This window comes from Piliocolobus tephrosceles, chromosome 8 (genome assembly GCF_002776525.5).
Source record: "Piliocolobus tephrosceles isolate RC106 chromosome 8, ASM277652v3, whole genome shotgun sequence".
Lineage (NCBI taxonomy): Eukaryota > Metazoa > Chordata > Mammalia > Primates > Cercopithecidae > Piliocolobus > Piliocolobus tephrosceles.
Window position 1 is genome coordinate 6,612,519 of NC_045441.1, and position 25,999 is coordinate 6,638,517.

Here is a 25,999-nt window from a genome sequence, read left to right on the forward strand (position 1 = left end):
TAATAATAATAATAATAATAATAATAATAATAATAATAATAATAATATTAATGTAGGGGACTTGATGAAGGGAAAGGATTAGAGAGATTCTGAAAAGAAGGTAGTTTTGGGTGCAGTGATGACTAGATTTTAAATTTCATATAGTAGGAAGTGGGGCACTAGTAAATTTTTAAGCAGAAAAATTATTTGACCAGATCTGTGATTTCAAAAATAGCTCTGGTGATAGAGTGGAGGATGGATTAGAGCAGGGAATGAGGGGAGATGAAACCGTTATAAAACTCTTAAAGCTCGTACAGCAAGAACTTTGAGGGTCTTTGCTGAGATAGCAGCTGGCAGCTTCAATTTGGAGTAGGGTATCAAAGGCAACTGTGTAGAAGGAAGAGTTTTATAACTGGTACCCAATTTCCAATATGATTTTGTCTTAAACATTGTGTATTTTCTAGCATACTGTTGGTTTTTCTAATTATGTGGGAAATTATGTTGCTTTCACTTTTTTTTTTTTTTTTTTCGCTCTTTCGCCCAGGCTGGAGTGCAATGCCGCAATCTCGGCTCACTACAACCTCCACCTCCTGGGTTTAAGCGATTCTCCTGCCTCAGCCTCCTGAGTAGCTGGGATTACAGGTGCCCACTACCATGCCTGGCTAATTTTTTGTATTTTTAGTAGAGATGGGGTTTCACCATGTTGGCCAGGCCGGTCTCGAATTCCTGACCTCAAGTGATCCACCCGCCTCTGCCTCCCAAAGTGCTGGGATTACAGGCATGAGCCACGGCAGCCAGTCATGGTTTCACTTTTCAAGAAGGAAGACACCATTGTTGCCAAAGATTTTGGTAATTTGAGAGATACAATGTATGTTTTCTCCATGTGCATCCTAGTATAATTAGATAGTAAGGATGTGTTGAATTTGAAGTATCTATCCAGAAGTATTTTGGGTACATGTTTAAGGATTGTAAAGCAGTGTTTCTATTTCTGGATATAATAAATGTATTTGCTAATATTATAAATGAATAGATTAGACCCATAAACTATTTACAGTGTTGAGTCATTTCCCACAGTGAAAATCAGGATGAAAATATATAGCTGAATACTTGCTTTGCTTCTTGTAACTGATTTCTTTAGTACAGAACCTGCTAAGGCCATCAAACCTATTGATCGGAAGTCAGTCCATCAGATTTGCTCTGGGCAGGTGGTACTGAGTCTAAGCACTGCGGTGAAGGAGTTAGTAGAAAACAGTCTGGATGCTGGTGCCACTAATATTGGTAAGTTTGGGAGAGTTTTAAGCCACAAGAAATGATCAGTGAATGTTGTAGTCAAGAAACATTTGTTATTGAAACAAGACTGTCAAGTGTTGATGTAGTCATAAAGTATTATTTTTAAGTTAAAATTAGCACCTATTATGTGCCTAGTACTTAGCTAGGTAGTAATAACAGCTTTTTTTGTGTTCTTATGGTGTGCCAGGGAGGTGTTATGCTAAGAATTACACAGAAATATTTAATATGCAAAATAGCTGGGCGTGGTGTCTCACGCCTGTAATCCTAGCCCTTTGAGAGGCTGAGATGGGGGAATTGCTTGAGGCCAAGAGTTCAAGACCAACCTGGCCAACATGGTGAGACCTTGTCTCTATTAAAAATTAAAGTAGGCCGGGCGTGGTGGCTCACACCTGTAATCCCAGCGCTTTGGGAGGCCAAGATGAGTGGATACCTGAGGTCAGAAGTTCGAGACCAGCCTGTCCAAAGTGGTAAAATTGTCTCTACTAAAAATACAAAAATTAGCTGAACCTAGTGGCAGAAGCCTGTAATCCCAGCTACTTGGGAGACTGAGGCACGAGAATTGCTTGAACCCGGGAGGCGGAGGTTGCAGTGAGCCGAGATCGTGCCACTGCACACCAGCCTGAGGACAGAACAAGACTCTGTCTCAAAAACATGAAATAAAATAGGCCTGGAGTAGTGGCTGACATCTGTAATCCCAGCACTTTGGGAGGCTGAGGGGGCCTGATCATTTGAGGTCAGGAGTTCGAGACCAGCGTAACCAACATGGTGAAACCCTGTCTCTACTAAAAATACAAAAATTAGCCAGATGTGGTGGTGCATGGCTGTAATCTCAGCTCCTCAGGAGGCTGAGGGAGGAGAATTGCTTGAACCTGAGAGGTGGAGGTTGCAGTGAGCCAAGATCATGCCACTGTACTCCAGCCTGGGTGACGAGCAAAACTCCATCTCAAAAAAAAAAAAAAAAAAAAAGACAAGAAAAGAAAAAAAAGAAAATAATAAAATAAAAAAACATAAAAAGTTAATCTGCAGAATAACTTTATGAGATAGAACTTATTATCTCCATTTTACAGATGAGGAAATTAAGGGACAGGAAATTTCCTTTTTTTGAGATTATAAAGCTAATAAAATAGGATCCAGGGAGTCTGATTCCAGAACCCATTCTCTCTCTTTTTTTTTTTTTAGAGGTGGAGTTTTGCTCTTGTTGCCCAGGCTGTAGTGCAATGGCACGATCTCGGCTCACTGCAACCTCCGCCTCCTGGGTTCAAGCGATTCTCCTGCCTCAGCTTCCCGAGTAGCTGGGATTACAGGCATGCACCACCAAGCCTGGCTAATTTTGTATTTTTTAGTAGAGACAGGATTTCTCCATGTTGGTCAGGCTGGTCTCCAACTCCTGACCTCAGATGATCTGCTCGCTTTGGCCTCCCAAAGTGCTGGGATTACAGGCATGAACCACTGCGCCCAGCCCCTGTTCTCTTTACTGGGTATGTTAAAATTATTTCTTCCAAAAGAAAAGGCTGGTCAAAGTGCAACGGTTTTACAACTAATTGATCACAACCAGTTACAGATATTTTTTATTCCTTTTCCACTCCAACTGCTTCACTTGACTAGCCTAGGAAAAAAAAAAAGAGGAAAGAAAGAAAAAGCTAAACTATTTAGTCTGGGCTAGTAAATAACCAGAAAGGACTTTATAAAAATGAAATATACAGCCGGGCGCGGTGGCTCAAGCCTGTAATCCCAGCACTTTGGGAGGCCAAGACGGGCAGATCACGAGGTCAGGAGTTCGAGACCATCCTGGCGAACACGGTGAAACCCCGTCTCTACTAAAAAATACAAAAACTAGCCAGGCGAGGTGGCGGGCGCCTGTAGTCCCAGCTCCTCGGGAGGCTGAGGCAGGAGAATAGCGTAAACCCGGGAGGCGGAGCTTGCAGTGAGCTGAGATCCGGTCACTGCACTCCAGCCTGGGCGACAGAGCGAGACTCCGTCTCAAAAAAAAAAAAAAAAAAAGAAATATACAAAACGACACTAGTATACGTAACTAAAGGTATTGTTATGACTCTTAAATTTGCATATGTTATAAATAATGTCAATATAAAAACTTATAGCATGGGTCCATTTTTAATAAATATGTAAACATTTTAAACTTTCTAGATCTAAAGCTTAAGGACTATGGAGTGGATCTCATTGAAGTTTCAGACAATGGATGTGGGGTAGAAGAAGAAAACTTCGAAGGCTTAAGTAAGTTGACTTTTTCTTTTTTTTTTTTTTTTTTTTTTTTTTGAGACGGAGTCTTGCTCTGTCGCCCGGGCTGGAGTGCAGTGGCCGGATCTCAGCTCACTGCAAGCTCCGCCTCCCGGGTTCATGCCATTCTCCTGCCTCAGCCTCCGGAGTAGCTGGGACTACAGGCGCCCACCACCTCGCCCGGCTAGTTTTTTTTTTTGTATTTTTAGTAGAGACGGGGTTTCACCGTGTTAGCCAGGATGGTCTCGATCTCCTGACCTCGTGATCCGCCCGTCTCAGCCTCCCAAAGTGCTGGGATTACAGGCTTGAGCCACCGCGCCCGGCTGTAAGTTGACTTTTTCTAATCCTATTATAAAATAATTGGGCTACATAACATGTCCCAGAATTGTGAGTAACAGTCTTGGAAAACGCAAAAGTAGTTTTTTAAAGCCAGTTACTAGATATCGTGTATATTTGTTGTTATAGCACTTGAGAGATCTTAATCCTTACTTTACACTCTCTTTCAGCTCTGAAACATCACACATCTAAGATTCAAGAGTTTGCTGACCTAACTCAGGTTGAAACTTTTGGCTTTCGGGGGGAAGCTCTGAGCTCACTTTGTGCACTGAGGTGATATAATATTTTTATCCATTCACTTGACCCCTTAGAAAAACCTCTCTGAAAATTAATTAGAATCGTTATTATTGACAGTTTTCTATCTCAACATCTCAACTTCTAGCTTCTGAATTCTGTTTTGTCTCACTGCCAATCTAAGTCATGGTACTTCTGAAATGTGAGCAATAAATGAATGAAACGAAGCAAATAGTATTGTTGAAAAAAATGGTTACCCTTATTAAAACAGTAACTTCTCAATTTTAACATAACATATAGATGATAAATGATAGTTACCATTGGTTTTCATTATCGGTTTTTAGGGAAACATTTAACCAAAGCACTATTTAATTATAGCACAGATACTAAATTTTTATAAATAATTATATACAAATACATATATATGTATATGTGTGTGTATATATATATTTTTTTTTTTAGAAAGAGTTTTGCTCTGTCACCCAGGCTGGAGTGCAGTGGCACAGTCTCAGATCACTGCAATCTCTGCCTTCCAGGTTCAAGTGATTCTCGTGCCTGAGCCTCCTGAGGAGCTGGTGCTATAGGCATGCACCACCACTCCTGGCTAATTTTTGTATTTTTAGTAGAGATGGGGTTTTGCCATGTTGCCCAGGCTGGTCTCGAACTCCTGGCCTCAAGTGATCTGCCCGCCTCGGCCTCCCAAAGTGCTGGAATAACAGGCGTGAGCCACTGCACTCTGCCCCACATATACATTTTAATTATAATGTATTTTAGATTCTTTTAAAAAAATTTGTTCGAAGAGTAATAACAAAACAAATCTCTATTTGTGAATAAATGAATCTTGAGATCATTTATGGTTTTGCAGTTCAAGCTGAAAAACGAAATCAAAGCTCGTATCAAAACAAAGCATGTTTAGTGCTCTCTGTCTCACTGTCTTTTAGATGCCAGACCTTAGGTTTTATGATGACTCCTCAACTGTTTAGATCTTGATGATCTCAAAGGGATCATCAGCTTTTTAGGAAAGTTTTGAGGGAAAAGCAAGCGAAGGAAAGAATAGTCAGTGCTCAACATCGTGGGCCTCTCACTGAACACACCATGCCTGGTATTCTCTCACAGCGACGTCACCATTTCCACCTGCCACGCATCGGCAAAGGTTGGGACTCGACTGGTGTTTGATCACAATGGGAAAATCATCCAGAAAGCCCCCTACCCCCGCCCCAGAGGGACCACAGTCAGCGTACAGCAGTTATTTGCTACACTACCTGTGCGCCATAAGGAATTTCAAAGGAATATTAAGAAGGTACAGCAAATTAATCCTGGTTTTCAAGAGTATTGGTTAATGCACATGAGCAAAAGATTTACTAAAAATGTTTATTCTGCAGTTGATTCTCTTCCCGTAATTTACTGAGACACAATTTATTTGCATTTCTCATTAAAGACTTAACATTAAAGACTTTAGGGTGATTTATCTTTTTCTTTTCATCACATAGCGTTTATTAGGCCTGGGCAACATAGTGAGACCCTGTCTCTATGAAAAATTTTTTTTAAAAAATTGACTGGGCATGCTGGCATGCACCTGTAGTATCTAGCTACTTGAGAGGCTGAAGTGGGAGGATCACTTGAGCCCAGGAACTTGAGGCTGCAGTGAGCTATGACTGCGTCCCTGCACTTCAGACTGGGAGACAGAGTAAGACCTTGTCTGGAAAAATACATACACGTATATATTTATTTTTTATTTTTATCTTTTTTTGAGATGGAGTCTCACGTTGGCGCCCTGGCTGGAGTACTGTGGCGCAATCTCTGTTCACTACAACCTCCACCTCCTGAGTTCAAGCGATTTTCCTGCCTCAGCCTTCTGAGTAGCTGGGATTACAGGCATGCACCGCCATGCCTGGCTAATTTTTGTATTTTTAATAGAGACAGAGTTTCACCGTGTTGGCCAGACTGGCCTGGAATTCCTGACCTCAGGTAATCCGCCCACCTCAGCTTCTCAAAGTGCTGGGATTACAGGCGTGAGCCACCATGCCTGGCCTTATGTACTTAGATTTTAATAAGAATATTTCTTGGCCAGGCACCGTGGCTCATGCCTGCAATCCCAGCACTTTGGGAGGCTGAGGTGGGCAGATCACGAGGTCGAAACCATCCTGGCCAAAATGGTGAAACCTCGTCTCTACTAAAAATATAAAAATTAGCCGGGCCTGGTGGCATGTGTCTGTAGTCCCAGCTCCTCAGAAGGCTGAGGCAGGAGAACCACTTAAATCCAGGAGGTAGAGGTTGCAATGAGCTGAGATCACACCATTGCACTCCAGCCTGGGCACAGAGCCAGATTCCGTCTCAAAAAAAAAAAAAAAAAGAATATTTCTCTTGGTTTTCTGAGAAATGAGTTATTGGAACCCTTGTGAATTTGAATGCAAATGAAAACAGCTAAATGTTATATAATTGTTGTGTTTAAAAAGCAGATTATAAAACTGTCTGTATTACATGATTCCAGTTTTATAAAAACAAAACAACAGGCCTAGATGTGTATAGTATAAAGGCTGGAAGAGTCAGCGCTTTCATGTTCTCAGCGGTTATCCTTGGATGTGAGATCCCATGCGGTTTTTGCTGTCTTCTTTGTGCCTTTGTTTTGTATGTGTATTTTTTATAATCTAAAAAGTTATTTAAACATATGCAGCTAAAAACTTTTTTTTACCTGTAAAGCATTTGGTGCTAATTTTAACTTTTTTTTTCTTTTAGATGGAGTCTTCTCACTCTGTCACCCAGGCTGGATTGCAGTGGTGTGATCTCAGCTCACTGCAACCTCTGCCTCCTGGGTTCAAGTGATTCTCCTGCCTCATCCTCCCGAGTAGCTGGGATTATAGGTGTGTGCTACCACGCCCAGCTAATTTTTGTATTTTTAGTAGAGATGGGGTTTCACCATGTTGGCCAGGCTGGTCTTGCACCCCTGACCTCAAGTGATCCGCCTGTCTCAGCCTCCCAAAATGTTGGGATTACAGGCCACTGCACTTGGCTGCTAATTTTAACTTCATTACATTTTTTCAAAGTTTAAATTTTTTAAAATAGAGAAAACTTACTCTTTTTTTGTATCTTATGGTAAAAAAGTTAGTGCCTTAGCAAAATACAGGAATGTAGAACTTATGTTTGTTAGAGATAACCATTACTTACAGTTTGTGTATCTTTTCAGACTCCTTTTAATTTCATGTGTTTTGTAACTGTTGGAATAATTTTCAAGATAAATTCATAAGTTAATATAATGAAAGCAAGTAATATAGAATGTACAGCATGCAAGTAATACAGAATTGTATGTGGTTGAAAGTTTTTTTTGTTTTTTGTTTTTTTTTTTAAATTGAGACGGGGTCTTGTTCTCTCACCCAGGCTAGAATGTAGTGGCACAATCTCAGCTTACTACAGACTTGATCTCCCAGGCTTAATGGATCCTCCCACTTTAACCTCCCAAGTAGCTGGGACTCCAGGCCCGTGCTACCATGCCCGGCTAATTTTTGTATTTTTTGTAGAGATGGGTCCATCTGTGTTGCCCAGGCAGGTCTCAAACTCCTGGGCTGAAGCGATCCTCCCGCCTCAGCCTCCCAAATTACATGGGATTACCGCTGTGAACCATCATGCCTGGCCCTATAACTAATTTTTTACTTAGCATATTGTGATTGTCTTCTTTAGTCGGTGTGCACTGCCTTCTTCTTTGTCATTCTGCTGCAGTATGGCTATACCACAATTAATTAACTCCTTGATGATGCTTGCTTAGGTTGTTTCTATTTTTTCATAGAGATTGTTTCAGTGAACATTTTGTGTATCTCTTTGCATGTCAAAATGCTTGTGCCAGTCTTTCTATTATACAAAGGAGAGATTATAAAATCAAACACAATGTACGTTTCAGTTTTTTAATTTTCATTTTTAGAGATAGGACCTCTCTCTTGTCACCCAGGCTGGAGTGCAGTGGTACAATCATGGCTCACTGCAGCCTCGAACTCCTGGGCTCAAGTGATCCTCCCACCTCAGCCTCCTGAGTAGCTGTGACGACAAGCGCATGCCATCATGCCCAGCTAATTTTTTTTTTTTTAATTTTTTGTAGAGCCAGGGTCTTGCTGTGTTGCCCAGGCTGGTCCTGAACTCCTGGTCTCAAGTGATCCTCCTGCCCTCAGCCTCCTGAGTAGCTGGGATTACAGGCTGTACTTTTTAGGTGTTTTACCAGGACACAAGGCACACTGGGAAGTGAGAGGACTGTGACCAGGAGCCAAAAGCTCTGCGTTCCTTTCTGGAGAATATAGGAAGATACCTCTTTACAGATCATTCTGTCAACAGTGCTTCCCTTGATTTGTGCGATGATGTGAGAAGCTTGCATTGCATGTTATAACTTGAGCTGTGTAATTCCTATAATATTAAAGTGACGTAGAATATTGTGTTTGTGTTTTTTAAACAGGAATATGCCAAAATGGTCCAGGTCTTACAGGCATACTGTATCATTTCAGCAGGCATCCGTGTAAGTTGCACCAATCAGCTTGGACAAGGAAAACGACAGCCTGTCGTGTGCACAGGTGGAAGCCCCAGCATAAAGGAAAATATCGGCTCTGTGTTTGGGCAGAAGCAGGTAGCGATGGCTGGTTACTTCAACGCCTCTTACTGCTCTAGATATTATGGCAGTTTTCCATTGTCCCTTCCAGTAGAATGGAGAATAAAATCTAAGAATTGATTTTTTTTTGAGGCAGAGTCTCGCCCTGTCACCCAGGCTGGAGTGCAGTGGTGCTCTCTGGGCTCACTGCAACCTCCGCCTCCCAGGTTCAAGCAATTCTCCTGCCTCAGCCTCCCGAGTAGCTGGGATTACAGGCGCGTGACACCACGCCCGGCTAATTTTTTTGTATCTTTAGTAGAGACGGGGTTTCACCATGTTGGCCAGGCTGGTCTCGAACTCCTGACCTCATGGTCCACCCGCCTCGGCCTCCCAAAGTATTGGGATTACAGGTATGAGCCACTACGCCCGTCGATTTTTTTTTTTTTTTTGAGACGGAGTCTTGCTCTGTCACCCAGGTTGGAATGCAGTGGCGTGATCTCGGCTCACTGCAACCTCTGCCTCCTGGGTTCAAGCGATCCTCCTGCCTCAGCCTCCTGAGTAGCTGGGATTACAGGCACATGCCACCAGGCCCAGCTAATTTTTTGTATTTTTAGTAGAGACGTGGTTTCATCTTACTGGCCAGACTGGTCTCGAACTCCTGACCTCAAGTGATCTGCTTGCCTCGGCCTCCCAAAGTGCTGGGATTACAGACGTGAGCCACTGCGCCCATACTAAGAATTGATTTTTAGGCCGGGCGCGGTGGCGCAAGCCTGTAATCCCAGCACTTTGGGAGGCCGAGACAGGCGGATCATGAGGTCGGGAGATGGAAACCATCCTGGCTAACACGGTGAAACCTCGTCTCTACTAAAAAATACAAAAAAAAAAAAAACCTAGCTGGGCATGGTGGCTGAGGCAGGAGGCTGAGGCAGGAGAATGGCATGAACCCGGGAGGCAGAGCTTGCAGTGAGCTGAGATCCGGCCACTGCATTCTAGCCTGGGCGACAGAGAGAGCGAGACTCCGTCTCAAAAAAAAAAAAAAAAAAAAAAAGAATTGATTTTTTAAAGCGCCTATCACAAGGCCCAGCACAGTGGCTCACGTCTATAATCCCAGCACTTTGGGAGGTCAAGGTGGGCAGATGATGAGGTCAGGAGTTTGAGACCAGCCTGGCCAATATGGTGAAACCCTGTCTCTACTAAAAATACAAAAATTATCTGGGCGTGGTGGTGGGCGCCTGTAGTCCCAGCTACTTGGGAGGCTGAGGCAGGAGAATCGCTGGAACCCAGGAGATGGAGGTTGCAGTGAGCTGAGATTGCACCACTGCACTGCAGCCTGAGCCACAGAGCGAGACACCGTCTTAAAAAAAAAGTACCTATCACAAAATTAATGTTCAGAGCTGAATGTGTTCCATTTTATTCTTCCAGAGACACTCATGTACTGCATCCTTTCAATCTCTCTCTGAAAAAAATATAAGTTATTGTGGGCAGTGTGTGGGTTATGAATAAGTAGCCACTTGTTTCATCTTTCTCGTATCATAAAATCAAAAGTGTTGTCCCGATGGCTCACTCATGTAATCCCAGCACTTCAGGAGAGGAAATGGTTGGGATTATGTGTTTGAACCGCCCGGCCAACAATTCTGAGGTGGGAGAATCGCTTGAGCCCAGGAATTTAAGACCAGCCTGGATAACACGGCAAGATCCCATCTCTACAAAAAAATTAAAAAATTAGCCAGGTGTGGTGATGTGCACCTGTAGTCCCAGCCGCTCACTCGGGAGGCTGGGCAGGAGGATGGCTTGAACCCATGAGTTTGACGCTACAGTGAGGTATGGCTAAGCCATTGCACTCCAGCCTGGGCAATAGAGGGAGACCCTTTCTCAAAAACCAAAACAAAAAAAAATTCTTTTAATTTTTTTGTGCTTGTAATGTGGATAGCTTGACTAAGAAAGAAAACAGGTAAGTCCACTCTGTCTTTATTAGGAAGTAACTGTAGTAACTGAATTTTTATTTTTATTTTTTTTAGTTGCAAAGCCTCATTCCTTTTGTTCAGCTGCCCCCTAGTGACTCCGTGTGTGAAGAGTATGGTCTGAGCTGTTCGGATGCTCTGCATAATCTTTTTTAGTAAGTACTGCTGGCGAGAGAACTACAATGGAACATTTTATCCTGAGAGTTTTTTTTTTTTTTTTTTAAAGATAGTGATTTTAGGGCTAATAGTTTCATGGATTTTTTTTTTTTTTTTTTTTTTTAAGAGACGGAGTCTCACTGTGTTGCCCAGGCTGGAGTGCAATGGCGCTGTCTTGGCTCACTGCAACCTCTGCCTCCTGAGTTCAAGCAATTCTCCCGCCTCAGCCTCCTGAGTAGCTGGGACTACAGGCACGCACCACCATGCCTGGCTAATTTTCTATTTTCAGTAGAGATGAGGTTTCACCATGTTGGCCAGGCTGGTCTCAAACTCCTGACCTCAGATGATCTGCCCACCTTGGCATTCCAAAGTGCTGGGATTACAGGCATGAACCACCACGCCTGGCTAGGGATAATAGTCTTTTATGTCCTTTATAAAACTGTGAACAATGCTATTGCTAAGAAAGATGATTTATACAAAGTATTCAGTTACTTAATTCAAACCATGTTCCTAGTAACTGGTACATTTCAGGTGGTTTTCTGTTGAGTTAGTCTTCTTTAAGGCTCTGTTTAGTTAGACTAACTTTTAAATTATTTTATCATTTTAAATGATTTTGACTTTTCTGGCATCTGATAAAGGCAGTTCAGTGTCATTAGTTTTAGTATAAGAAAATAGACACTTCCTGGCCAGGCGCGGTGGCTCATGCCTGTAATCCCAGCACTTTGGGAGGCTGAGGCGGGCGGATCACGAGGTCAGGAGATCGAGACTTTCCTGGCTAACATGATGAAACCCCATCTCTACTAAAAATACAAAAAATTAGCCGGGCGTCGTGGCGGTCGCCTGTAGTCGCAGCTACTCGGTAGCCTGAGGCAGGAGAATGGCATGAACCCGGGAGGCGGAGCTTGTAGTGAGCCGAGATCTTGCCACTGCACTCCAGCCTGGGCGACAGAGCGAGACTCAGTCTCAAAAAAAAAAAAAGAAGAAGAAAATAGACACTTCCCTAAATGGGATTGGTCCTGTAAAGATCTCTCTGTTGGGCCGGGCGCGGTGGCTCAAGCCTGTAACCCCAGCACTTTGGGAGGCCGAGACGGGCGGATCACGAGGTCAGGAGATCGAGACCATCCTAGCTAACACGGTGAAACCCCATCTCTACTAAAAAAATACAAAAAACTAGCCGGGCGAGGTGGCGGGCGCCTGTAGTCCCAGCTACTCGGGAGGCTGAGGCAGGAGAATGGCGTAAACCCGGGAGGCAGAGCTTGCAGTGAGCTGAGATCCGGCCACTGCACTCCAGCCTGGGCGACAGAGCGAGACTCCGTCTCAAAAAAAAAAAAAAATGATCTCTGTGTCTCTCTCCCTCTGTCTCTCTCTCTATATATATGTAATATATAAAATACATATTTATAAATTTATAAAATATATATAATATATATTACATATTATATATATTATATATTGTATATAACATATATATTGTATATTATATATATATATGGTGGGTTTTTGGGGTTTTTTTGTTTTTGTTTTTTGAGATGGAGTCTCGCTCTGTTGCCTAGGCTGGAGGTCAGTGCCATGATCTCGGCTCACTGCAACCTCTGCCTCCTGGGTTCAAGCGATACTCCTGCCTCAGCCTCCTGAGAAGCTGGGGCTACAGGGGTACACCACCAGGCCCGGCTGAGTTTTTGTATTTTTAGTGGAGATGGGGTTTCACCTTGTTGCCCAGGCTGGTCTTGAATTCCTGACCTCAGGTGATCCGCACCCCTTGGCCTCTCAAGGCTCTGGGATTTCAGGTGTCAGCCACCGCACCAGCCTAAGATCTATATTTCTTTTTGTTTGTTTTTTGCGTTTAGATCTATATTTCTTATTCTTCCTCCACTTGCTTTTGGCCTATGCCTGAGATTGTAAACACGGAGCTTCGTGTCTTCGTGTGAAGGTGGTGTTCTTCCGGAAACGCCCGTGTCCCGGGGTGGGTCTTGTGAAGCAAGCGCTTTACCAAGATGTGAGATACAAGCTTCCTAACCGGGAGATTGTGAAAGGGGAGGGAATGTGGGCAGAATCCTGAGCACAAGTGGTTAGACTTCATTGACAAATGGGGGGCGGCAGTACGGAGGTTCTGAGAATGCGTTTGAAGCGAGACCCACTCCTCTTACGGAGGATTTATCAGGAGGGATAAGGAGAGCTGCAGCACATCAGTGTTGGACCCACTGCATCGCCTGTGGTGCACTGGTTGACTGTAGGAGCTTCAGAGCATTCCAGGAGGTCTGGTTCTTTGATGACTCATCAAGATTTGGAGCACAGATACCCATGCACTGCAATTGTGATACTTATCAGCACGTTACCTGGGGTTTTGTTTTCATTTCACTTTAAGAATGTGCCATGTTGGCCGGGCGTGGTGGCTCACGCCTGTAATCCCAGCACGTTGGGAGGCTGAGGCGGGCAGATCACAAGATCACAAGTTCAAAACCAGCCTGACCAACATGGTGAAACCCCATCTCTACTAAAAATACAAAAAAAGTCAGCCAGGCGTGGTGGCGCATGCCTGTAATCGCAGCTACTGGGGAGGCTGAGGCAGGAGAATCGCTTGAACCTGGGAGGCGGAGGTTGCAGTGAGCCGAGATCGTGCCATTGCACTCCAGCCTGGGCAATAAGAGTGAAACTCCATCTCAAAAAAAAAAAAAAAAAAAAAAAAACTTGCCATGTGATCGTATTTCTAATCCTTTTCACTCTGGAATCCTGCCCTTACCATATGTTGAATAGCATCTCAGGTTTCATTTCACAATGCGCGCATGGAGTTGGAAGGAGTTCAACAGACAGACAGTTTTTCTTTATCAACCGGCGGCCTTGTGACCCAGCAAAGGTATTTACAATTTTTTTGTATTAGTTTATTCTTTATGCCTTTGACTTTTAATGGGTAACTTTTTTCCTGATAATAGGCAGTTTACATGGAACTTGAGACTTTGAGAAACATGGCTTTAACATTATCTAATTTTGAGCATTTACAGAAGTCTACTGCAGATGGCCCCCAACTTAAGATGTTTCAACTAAAAAAAAAAAAAAAAAGATGTTTCAACTGAAGATTTTTCTGTCCGGGCACAGTGGCTCGTGCTTGTAATCCCAGCACTTTGGGAGGCCGAGGCGGGTGGATTGCTTGAGGCCAGGAGTTCGAGACCAGCCTGGCCAAAATGACAAAACCCCGTCTCTACTAAAATACAAAAAATAGCCAGACGTGGTGCCGCATGCCTGTAATCCTAGCTACATGGGAGGCTGAGGCAGGAGGATCACTTGAACGTGGGAGACGGAGGCTGCAGTGAGCTGAAATTGTGCCACTACACTGCAGCCTGGGTGACAGAGTGAGACTGTGTCTCAAAAAAAAAATTCTTTTTCTTTTTTTTTTGAGGTGGAGTCTCACTCTGTCACTCTAGTGCGATCTTGGCTCATTGCAAGCTCTGCCTCCCGGGTTCACACCATTCTCCTGCCTCAGTCTCCTGAGTAGCTGGGACCACAGTCGCCCACCACCTTGCCCGGCTAATTTTTCGTATTTTTAGTAGAGACGGGGTTTCACCATGTTAGCCAAGAAGGTCTCAATCTCCTTACCTTGTGATCCGCCCACCTCGGCCTCCAAAAGTGCTGGGATTACAGGCATGAGCCACTGCGCCTAGCCAAAAAAAAAAATATTTTTCTACTACTTTACCTTGTTGCAGAAGTTATTTTTGCGGTAGATACCATCCTTCAAGTACCTATGGAACCATTGTTTTTCAGTATAGTATTCAATAAATTACAGAAGATACTCAACATTTTATTATAAAATAGGTATTGTGTTATTTTCCCTATAGACTAACGTAAGTATTCTGAGGCAAGGCTGAGATAGGACATTCAGTAGGTTAGGTTATCACAAAGGCACTTTTGACATGCAATATTTTCAACTTATGTGTTTATCAGGACATAACCCTCATAAGTCAAGGAGCGTGTCTATTTGTGTACAGTTTTTTTGTTGTTGTTTTTTGGGTTTGTTTTGAGGCAGAGTCTCGCCCTGTCGCCCAGGCTGGAGTGCAATGGCGCAATCTTGGCTCACTGCAACCTCCACCTCCTGGGTTCAAGCGATTCTCTTGCCTCAGACTCCCAAGTAGCTGGGATTACAGGCCTGCGCCACCATGCCTGGGTAATTTTTTGTATCTTTAGTAGAGACAGGATTTCACCATGTGGCCGGAATGGTCTTGAACTCCTGACCTCGTGATCTGCCCGCCTTGGCCTCCCAAAGTGCTGGGATTACAGGCATGAGCCACCGTGCCTGGCCTCTGTGTATAGGTGCTTAAATTGCATATACGTGAGTGTGTTTGTATGTGTATATATACATGATATATGTTGTGTGTACATATACATAAATATATAAACACATATTAATTACCAGTATATTTATTATTATAAAAACTAAAACTATTTGAAGAAACTAAACATTTTATAACGTTCTGTGTCACCTTTCAGTATAAACTGATTACGTGGTTTCTATATTTTCTACAGATTTCTATATTTTCTCTTCATTCTTTCTATTTTCCTAGGAAAATAAGGGTTCAGATTGCTTCTGCCTCAAATTTAAACAGATCATCTTGATATGATTATAGCACAACATTGTACCTCAGTAATATTTTCTGTTTCTCTTTTTCTCTTTTTATTTTTTTGAGACGGAGTCTCGCTCTGTCGCCCAGGCCGGAGTGCAGTGACGTGATCTCGGCTCACTGCACCCTCCGCCTCCCAGGTTCAAGCAATTCTCCTGCCTCAGCCTCCCGAGTAGCTGGGATTACAGGCACCTGCTGCCATGCCCGGCTAATTTTTTGTATATGAGTAAAGACGGGGTTTCGCTGTGTTGCCCGGGCTGGTCAAGAACTCCTGAGCTCAGGCAATCCACCTGCCTTGGCCTCCCAAAGTGCTGGGATTACAGGCGTGAGCCACCACTTCTGGTCCCTGTATTTCAATGATGCTTTAGAGTTCGCGTGTAATCTGCCAGATGTGGTTGATCTTCTAAATTTTTAACCTATAGTGTGATGGATTCATAATTATTAATTGTAACTATTAATAATTAATGTGATATTTTGGTTTATTTCTAATGACATTTTAATGTCATAAATATGTTTCTGTGTACATTGAATGTGTTTTATGAATATGTAAGCTGTGCCCGCATTTCACTAGAATTTCTCATAGAGTAACTTTAGGTTGGAAAAAGATTCAGTTTTCGGGATCTGTGATTAGCGAAATATCACTTCGTGAGTTGTGAGGAAACTTTTGGTGTGGATATATTCATTATCTTGATTGTGGGGATAGTTTCACAGGTGTTTGTGTATATGTCAAAATTTGTGAAATTGCACACTTTATTTTTTTATTTTTTTTTTATTTTTTTTTGAGACGGAGTCTCGCTCTGTCGCCCAGGCTGGAGTGCAGTGGCCGGATCTCAGCTCACTGCAAGCTCCGCCTCCTGGGTTCAGGCCATTCTCCTGCCTCAGCCTCCCGAGTGGCTGGGGCTACAGGCGCCCGCCACCTCGCCCGGCTAGATTTTTGTATTTTTTAGTAGAAACGGGGTTTCACCGGGTTAGCCAGGATGGTCTCGATCTCCTGACCTCGTGATCCGCCCGTCTCGGCCTCCCAAAGTGCTGGGATTACAGGCTTGAGCCACCGCGCCCGGCCGAAATTGCACACTTTAAATGTGTAGTTTATTCTATGTTAGTCATATCTCAGTAAAGCTATTAAAAAATGTATTCTTAGGCCAGGTGTACTGGCTCACGCCTATAATCCTAGCACTTTGGGAGGCCGAGGCAGGTGTATCAACTGAGGTCAGGAGTTCAAGACCAGCCTGGCCAACATGGTGAAACCCTGTCTGTACTAAAAATACGAGAATTATCTGGTTGTGGTGGCGTGTGCCTGTAATCCTAGCTACTCTGGAGGCTGAGTCAGGACAATCACTTGAGCCCTGAAGGTGGAGGTTGCAGTGAGCCAAGATCGCACCATTACACTCCAGTCTGAGTAACAAGAGTGAGACCCCATCAAAAAAAAAAGAAAAAAGAAAAAAGAAATCCTGCCTGTAGTCCAAGCTACGTGTCAGGCTGAGGCGGGAAGATGACTTGAGCCTCGGAGGTTGAGGCTGCAGTGAGCCATGATTGCTCCACTGCACTCCAGCCTGTGACAAGGCGAGACCTTGTCTTATTCAAACAAAAAAAATTCCCTTCTAAGAACATACTGGTTGGTTAGAATAGTATGTTGTTAGAATGTGGGGGGCCGGGAACATTTGTCATTTATTCTTTTCTACTCCTGGTATTTTGTGCAGGTCTCCAGACTTGTGAACGAGGTCTACCACATGTATAATCGACATCAGTATCCATTTGTTGTTCTTAACATTTCTGTTGATTCAGGTAAGTTCCATTGGCATTTCAGTACAACTAGTGACTAATGCCTCAAAGAATAAAATGAAATTATACAGCTCTGTTCTGACCGGAATGAGATAACAATTTATAGTCATCTAAGTTTGTTGGTTTTCTTTTTTTTTTTTTTTTTTGAGATGGGGTCTTGATCTGTCACCCAGGTTGGAGTGCAGTGGCACAGTCTCGGCTCACTGCAAGCTCTGCCTCCCGGGTTCAAGCGATTCTCCTGCATCAGCCTCCGAAGTAGCTGGGACTACAGGTGTGTGCCACCACACCTGGTTAATTTTTTGTATTTTTAGTAGAGATGGGGTTTCATCGTGTTAACCAGGATGGTCTCGATCTCCTGACCTCGTGATCTGCCCGTCTTGGCTTCCCAGAGTGCTGGGATTATAGGCATGAGCCACCATTCCTGACCCCGTAATTTTGTTTTTTTTAAACAGAGTTCCCACTTTCTACTTGAGACTATGTTAATTGTAGTATTAGGAAAATGTAATTTTTTTAATGCCAACCAAGGGAGAAAGTAGACTAAATGTTCTTCCTAATTTCACAAATAATTCATTTCATATAGATCTTTTTTCTGATTGTTAAAATTTTGGTTTATTGTCATTGAATATTTTTTCTAGATACTTAGAAATACATATGTACATACCTTAAAAAATATCTTCTCTCCTCTTTCTGTTTCTCTCTCCCCTACTCCCATATTCTTTGGAATGAGAAAATAACTTTGTATACTGTGCTTTATCCTCAGATGTGAATGTTTTCTCTTCCATGTTATTAAAAATTAATCAGAAATGTGATTTTAATAGGTGAATTATATTCTAATGCATGGTTATAGTTTGGTATTTTAATTTTTAAATTTTTCAAAATTTAAGTTGTTTTTAGTTTTTGGAAATTACAAATACTTTCCTTATAATTAAATCATTATCTGCATCTTCATTATTATATATTTTTTTGAGACAGAGTCTTGCTCTGTCTCCCAGGCTGGAGTGCAGCAGTGTAATCTCAGCTCACTGCAACCTCCGCTTCCTGAGTTCAAGCGATTCTCCCACCTCAGCCTCCCGAGTAGCAGGGACTACAGGCGCCCGCCACCACGCCCGACTCATTTTTTGTATTTTTATTAGAGACGGGGTTTTGCCATGTTGGCCGGGCTGATCTTGAACTCCTCACCTTAACTTATCCATTTGCCTCAGCCTCCCAAAGTACTGGGATTACAGGGCGTGAGCCACTGCGCTCAGCTTACATCTTTAATTATTCTTTTTTTTTGAGACGGAGTCTCGCTCTGCCACCCAGGCTGGAGTGCTGTGGCCGGATCTCAGCTCACTGCAAGCTCCGCCTCCCGGGTTCACGCCATTCTCCTGCCTCAGCCTCCCAGGTAGCTGGGACTACAGGTGCCGCCACCTCGCCCGGCTAGTTTTTTGTAGTTTTTAGTAGAGACGGGGTTTCACCATGTTAGCCAGGATGGTCTCGATCTCCTGACCTCGTGATCTGCCCGTCTCGACCTCCCAAAGTGCTGGGATTACAGGCTTGAGCCACCGCGCCCGGCCTATCTTTAATTATTCTTAAGATAAATTGCTAGGAGTAGAATTACTGGGTCCGTGAATATGATCATTTTAAGGCTTTTTCTATATTGCATTCCAGATGTACCAATTTACACATCTACCTATCATGTATTAGGTATTATAATGGTTAAGCTAAATTCAGTAGGGGATTAAAATACCTTATTTTAGTTTGCATATTTAAAATTATTTTTATGTGTTTATTTGCTTTTCCTTTAACAATTCAGCTTTTCAAGCCCTTCTATATTGTGTCTATTCAAAAATTGTCTTTTGCTCATTTATTTGAGAGACAGAGTTTTGCTCTTGTCGCCAAGGCTGGGGTGCGATGGCACGATGTCGGCTCACTGCAACCTCTGCCTCCCGGGTTCAAGCGATTCTCCTGCCTCAGCTTCCCAAGTAGCTGGGACTGCAGGCATGCGCCACAACACCCAGCTAATTTTTGTATTTTTAGTACAGATGGGATTTCACCATCTTGACCAGGCTGGTCTCGAACTCCTGACCTCATAATCCACCCGCCTCGGCCTCCCAAAGTTCTGGGATTGCAGGCATGAGCCACCGTGGCCAGCATGAGAATGGTGATTTCATAATTTATGAATATTAACCTGGACACTGTATTTTTTTAATAGTACTTGTGATACATACAAGTGAATGAAATAATAGATGGGGAAATTTCTATAGTTAAAAGTGAATTTGGCTGGGCGCAGTGGCTGATGCCTGTAATCCCAGAACCTTGGGAGGCCAAAGCGGGTGGATCACTTGAGGTCAGGAGTTCAAGACCAGCCTGGCCAAAATAGTGAAACCCCATCTCTACTAAAAATACAAAAATTAGCCATTGTGGTGGCACTTGCCTGTAATCCCAGCTATTTTGGAGGCTGAGGCCGGGAGAATCACTTGAACCCAGGAGGCGGAGGTTGCAGTGAGCTGAGATTGCGCCACTGCACTCCAGCCTAGGCGACAGAGTGAGACCCTGTCTGAAAATAATAATAATTAATAAATAAAAGTAAATTTAAACATAGTAAGTGTGTTTTCTTTTTTTCCTTAGAATGTGTTGATATCAATGTTACTCCGGATAAAAGGCAAATTTTGCTACAAGAGGAAAAGCTTTTGTTGGCAGTTTTAAAGACTTCTTTGATAGGAATGTTTGATAGTGATGTCAACAAGCTGAGTGTCAGTCAGCAGCCACTGCTGGATATTGAAGGTAGGAAAAATACTGTGTACAAACAGCTTCTAAAGCTTTCAGCTAATGTGTTTCCTTATTTTTTCCGAGGTAAGCTTTTTTTTTGACATGAAACAAAGTCTCTTATACTATCATTTTTAATTTTTTTTTGAGACAGGGACTTGCTCTGTCACCCAGGCTGGACTGCAGTGGTGCCATCGTAGCTCACTGCAGCTTCATCCTCCTGGGCTCAAGCCATCTTCCTGCCTCAGCCTCCCAAGTAGCTGCCTCCAAGTACCTCTAGTTTTTTGTAAATTGTAAATGGATGACGTAATATAAGACATATGATTGGAAGAAGTCTACAGTGACTGCATTTTTAATTCCCTAGTCATGTCTGTTTTTTTGAGATGGAGTTTCGCTCTTGTTGCTCAGGCTGGAGTGCAGTGACTTGATCTCAGCTCACTGCAACCTTGAAGCCTTCTGGGTTCAAGAGATTCTCCTACCTCAGCCTCCCGAGTAGCTGTGATTACAGGCGCCTGCCACCACACCTGGCTAATGTTTGTATTTTCATTAGAGATGGGGGTTTTTCCATGTTGCCCAGGCTGGTCTCGAACTCTTGAGCTCAAGCGATCCTCTAGTCTTGGCCTCTGAAAATGCTGGGATTTCCTGACTTCTAATAGAATTTAGGCCGGGCGTGGCAGCTCACGCCTGTAATCCCAGTACTTTGGGAAGCCGAGGTGCGCAGATCACGAGGTCAGGAGATCGAGACTATCTTGGCTAACATGATGGAAACCCCGTCTCTACTAAAAATACAAAAAATTAGCCGGGCATGGTGGCGGCGCCTGCAGTCTCAGCTACTTGGGAGGCTGAGGCAGGAGAATGGCATGAACTCGGGAGGCAGAGCTTGCAGTGAGCCGAGATCCCACCACCGCACTCCAGCCTGGGCGATAGAGCGAGACTCTGTCTCCAAACAAACAAACAAACAAACAAAAAAACTGTAGCAGTATAGTTTAATCTGTTTTTAATTTGAGGTTATTCAGTCTGTCCTTTTCTGTGATTTGTTGCTTTCTCTCATTATTTTGTTTGTGAGATTCACCCAAGTCATGCGGCAAAATTCATTTATTCGTTCACTGTACAGTGTTGCATTATAGTCAGATACCGTAATTTGTGAATATTGGAATTGTTTCCAGTTTGGGGCTATATTGAAGAATGCTGTCATGAACATCCTTATCCATGTCTTTTGACGAGCATCCATAGTTAGTTCTTTTTTTGTGTGTGTGAGGGAGTCTCACTTTGTCACCCAGGCTGGAGTGCAGTGAAGTGATCTTGGCTCACCGCAACCCCCGCCTTCCAGGTTCAAGTGATTCTCCTGCCTCATTCTCATGCTCCATAGTAGTTGGGACTATAAGTGTATTCCACTATGCCCTGCTAATTTTTTTTTGTATTTTTAGTAGAGACGAGGTTTCACCATGTTGGTCAGGTTGGTCTTGAAATCGTGACTTCAAAGGGCTAGGATTACAGGCATGAGCCACTGTGCCCGGCCGATAGGCACTTCTGATAGGAGTCGCTATGCTGGGTTGCAGGTGTGCATACATTCAGATTTAGGAGGTATTCCCAGAGAGCTTTTCAAAGCAGCTGTACCGGGTTCATTCCTACCAGAGGTATTCAGTCATTCCACTTGATCCCGATCTTTGTGAGAATTTGTTATCTTTTAATTTTGCCCATTCTGGTGAGTATATGGCCACATCGTATTGTGTTGGTTTTTTTTGAGACAGTCTCGCTCTGTCACCCAGGCTGGAGAGCAGTGGCGGCATCTTGCTCATTGCAACCTCTGCCTCCCGGGCTAAAGGGATTCTCGTGCCTCAGCTTCCCAGGTAGCTGGGATTACAGATGTGCCCCACCTCACTGGGCTAATTTTTGTATTTTTAGTAGAAACAGTGTTTCGCCGTGTTGTCCTGACTGGTCTCGAACTCCTAGCCTCATGTGATCCACCTGCCTTGGCCTTCCAAAGTGCTGGGATAACAGGCGTGAGCCACCACACCTGGCCCATATTATAGTTTTATTTTGAACACTGAACCGTGTTCATCTGTGTAATTAGCATGCGGATCTCCCCTTTTGTGAACTATCTGTTCACATAAGCACATCCTCTCACCATTTCAGGATGGTCCCTGACCCTCTTCTCCATTCACGTTTGCTTAGGTAACTTAGTAAAAATGCATGCAGCGGATTTGGAGAAGCCCCTGGCAGAAAAGCAGGATCATTCCCCTTCATTAAGGACTCGAGAAGAAAAAAGGGACGTGTCCATTTCCAGACTGCGAGAGGCCTTTTCTCTTCGTCACACAACGGAGAACAAGCCTCACAGCCCGGAGACTCCAGAAGCAAGAAGGAGCCCTCTAGGACAGAAAAGGGGTGTGCCATCTTCTAGCACTTCAGATGCCGTCTCTGACAGAGGCTTCCTGAGACCTCAGAAAGAGGCAGCGAGTTCCAGTCAGGGACCCAGAGACCCTACGGACGGAGCGGAGGTGGAGAAGGACTCAGGGCACGGCAGCACTTCCGTGGATTCTGAGGGGTTCAGCATCCCAGACACGGGCAGTCACTGCAGCAGCGAGTGTGCGGCCAGCTCCCCAGAGGACAGGGGCTCACAGGAACATGAGGACTCTCGTGAGAAAGCGCCTGAAACTGACGACTCTTTTTCAGATGTGGACTGCCATCCAAACCCGGAAGACACAGGGTATCAATTTCGAGTTTCGCCTCAGCCAACTGATCTGGCATCCCCAAACACAAAGCGTTTTAAAAAAGAAGAAATTCTTTCCAGTTCTGACATTTGTCAAAAGTTAGTAAATACTCAGAACGTGTCAGCCTCTCAGGTTGATGTATCTGTTAAAATTCATAAGAAGGTTGTAGCCCTAGACTTTTCTATGAGTTCTTTAGCTAAACGAATAAAGCAGTTACATCGTGAAACACAGCAAAGTGAAGGTGAACAGAATTATAGGAAGTTTAGGGCAAAGATTTGCCCTGGAGAAAATCAAGCAGCCGAAGATGAACTAAGAAAAGAGATAAGGTAACGTTTTAATTTTTTACTTTTTTACTTTTATTTAAATTTTTGTTTATTTTATTTTTTTGAGACAGAGTCTCACTCTGTTGCGCTGGCTGGAGTGCAGTGGCGCGATCTTGGCTCACTGCAGCTTCCACCTCCCAGGTTCAAGTGATTCTCCTGCCTCAGCCTCCTGAGTAGCTGGGATTACAGGTGCGCACCACCATGCCTGGCTAATTTTTGTATTTTTGGTGAAAACAGGGTTTCACCATGTTGGCCAGGCTGATCTCGAACTCCTGACTTCAGGTGATCCACCCACCTCGGCCTCTGAAAGTGCTAGGATTACAGATGTGAGCCACCACCCCCGGCCAGATAAAGTTTTTTCTTAAGAGCATTTTGAAGCTGGGTGCGGTGGCTCGCGCCTGTAATCCCTGCACTTTGGGAAGTCAAGCCAAGGAGGGAGGATCACTTGAGCCCAGGAGTTCAAGACCAGCCTGGGCAACATAGGGAGACCCTGTCTCTACAATAAAATTGGCCGGGCACGGTAGCGCACAGTTGTAATTCCAGCATCTGCGCCTGGCCAGATACTGTTCTCTGTGGCAGGACATAGACTCCAAAGACATGGAAGACTTGGGTCTTTTAGGCCAGCACCAGCTTTTGAGCAGATTATCTGTGTACTGGGAACCAGGGCTTATTCAGACAATTCCTGGGAGAGTCTGGGATCGGCACCGGGTATTTGTGCTGGTATCTGGGATGCTTCTGGGATGTCCTTTCCCTTCCCTCCTGCGGTGCAGGAGTTCCTGCGTCATCACTCACTCTGGCAGCTTCTCTCCATCCAGCAGGCTGCAGCCACTCCTGCTCCAAGGAGGTCTGAACTCAGCCTGAGTGGAGAGGGGCCTCTTACAAGAGTTCCTTTTTTGCCGGGCATGGTGGCTTATGCCTGTAATCCCAGCACTTTGGGAGGCCAAGGCGGGCAGATCACCGGAGGTCGGGAGTTCGAGACCAGCCTGACCAACATGGAGAAACCTTGTCTCTACTAAAAATGCAAAGTTACTGGAATGTGGTGGTGCACGCCTGTAATCCCAGCTACTCGGGAGGCTGAGGCAGGAGAATCGCTTGAACCTGGGAGGTGAAGGTTGTGGTGAGTTGAGATTGCACCATTGCACTCCAGCCTGGGCAGCAAGAGCAAACTCCATCTCAACAAAAAAAAAAAAGAAAGAAAGAAAAAGAAAAAAAAAAAGAGTTCCTTTTCTGAGGACTCTCCCTCTTTCCTAGAGATAGTAGCATTTTTCATTCCTGTATTTATTAGCATAGTAGTTAACCACGTTTTACTAGTTTGTGTAATGCTTTATTATACGTTTTTCCTCCTCAGGCCTGGCATGGTGGTGCCATGTAATTCCAGCACTTTGGGAGGCTGAGGCAGGGAGTTTGAGAACAGCCTGGGCAATATAATGAGACCCCATCTCTAAAGAAAAAAAAAATTAGCCAAGTACACTACTGCATGCCTGTAGTCGCAGGTACTCAGGAGGCTGAGGCGGGAGGCTCACTTGAGCCCAGGAGTTTGAGGCTGCAGTGAGCTATGATCATGCCATTGTGCTGCAGCCTGGGCGACAGAGCAAGACTCTGTCTTTAAAAAAAAAAAAAAAAAAGACAGAATCCCTGTTAAAATCACTGGTGTGGTTTTTGTCTCTTGATTGTGCTCTGAATGATACGGAATTGGTACCAGGAGACAGACCCTCAAAGATAAGATTTGGGGATTGGTTTGGTTATGACTTGGATTTGAGCTCTGTGTGGAGCCCCTCACAATAGGAAACTTGGGCTCAGTAATCCATGCCGTGTGGAGGTCTCACAGTTCACCAGACTGTCCCCTGTGGTTGATTGTGATGGTGACGAGCATGGTGACATGGTGACATGGGACCGGGTCTTCCTGGAGCACTTATAGAAAGAAACAACAATATCAGCTCCTTTTTTTTTTTTTTTTTTTTTTTTGAGACAGAGTCTCGCTCTTTCACCCAGGTTGGAGTGCACTGGCACGATCTCAGCTCACTGCAACCTCTGCCTCCTGGTTTCAAGCGATTCTTCTGCTTTAGTTTCCCAAGTAGCTGAGATTACAGGTGCCCACCACCACGCCCGGCTAATTTTTTGTATTTTTATTAGAGATGGGGTTTCACCATGTTGGCCAGGCTGGTCTTGAACTCCCAACCTCAAATGATCTGCCCACCTTGGCCTCCCAAAGTGCTGGGATTACAGGCGTGAGCCCCCATGCCCGGCCTAATCTCAGCTCCTTTCATCCTCAGCTCAGGCCACCAGGTGAGACCCAGAAAACGTCCATGGTTTAACAGAGTCTGCTTTAAAACGTCTGCTTTAACAGAGTCATTTCTTTTAGTCACAGCACTGATACTGCAGAAAATCTGTTTTCACCACGTTTACTTGTGTGGGACTGAGAGTGACAGTGTCAGTTTCTCGTGTGAAGGTTGGGGTGGTGTCTGTCTTTTGTCTGGATTGACTAAGATAGTATCTAATGACATTAGATGTTGAAGCCACCCAGCAAAGGACCCAGTGGTCGGCCTGACAGAGATTAGAGGATTGATATCCAGTGTTGGCAAAAGGTACTCTTAGACACCATTGGTGGGAGTGTGCATTTTCACAGATTCCCCATCAAAAAGGGCATATGTGATTCTCCCTCTAGCGTCTGTCTCCCGGAAATGCACCCACAGATGAGTAGGTTTATGCACAGAAGTCTTTGCTGCAGCTTTGAGTGCACGATTGAAATTGGAAACAACCGAAATGTGCTTTAGTCGGGAATTTGACAGACAAATTACCGTACATCCGTGCAGTGACTTCGTATGCGGCCATTAAAAAGAATGAAGTAGGCCGGGCGCGGTGGCTCACGCCTGTAATCCCAGCACTTTGGGAGGCTGAGGCGGGTGGATCACTTGAGGTCAGGAGTTCTAGACCAGCCTGGCCAACGTGGTGAAACCTCGTCTCTACTAAAAATAAAAAAATTAGCCGGGCCTGACGGTGCATGCCTGTAGTCCCAGCTACTCGAGAGGCTGAGGCAGGAGAATCGCTCGAACCCAGAACCATAGGTTGC

General features: G+C 44.2%; 1 protein-coding gene across 1 annotated transcript in view; it reads left to right on the top strand.

The window, feature by feature from the left end:
* PMS2 (PMS1 homolog 2, mismatch repair system component) overlaps positions 1 to 23,849 on the top strand; it is a 25,840-nt gene extending 1,991 nt beyond the window's left edge. Inside the window, exons 2-12 of the mRNA XM_026447617.2 lie at positions 1,118 to 1,257; positions 3,415 to 3,501; positions 4,011 to 4,113; positions 5,191 to 5,374; positions 8,510 to 8,677; positions 10,657 to 10,754; positions 13,510 to 13,609; positions 17,066 to 17,150; positions 19,758 to 19,913; positions 22,071 to 22,932; positions 23,745 to 23,849. Coding sequence (XP_026303402.1) covers positions 1,118 to 1,257; positions 3,415 to 3,501; positions 4,011 to 4,113; positions 5,191 to 5,374; positions 8,510 to 8,677; positions 10,657 to 10,754; positions 13,510 to 13,609; positions 17,066 to 17,150; positions 19,758 to 19,913; positions 22,071 to 22,932; positions 23,745 to 23,790 — 2,029 coding nt within the window. The 3' untranslated portion in view covers positions 23,791 to 23,849. The remainder of the gene's footprint in view (positions 1 to 1,117; positions 1,258 to 3,414; positions 3,502 to 4,010; positions 4,114 to 5,190; positions 5,375 to 8,509; positions 8,678 to 10,656; positions 10,755 to 13,509; positions 13,610 to 17,065; positions 17,151 to 19,757; positions 19,914 to 22,070; positions 22,933 to 23,744) is intronic.
* The last annotated feature ends 2,150 nt before the right edge of the window (positions 23,850 to 25,999 follow it).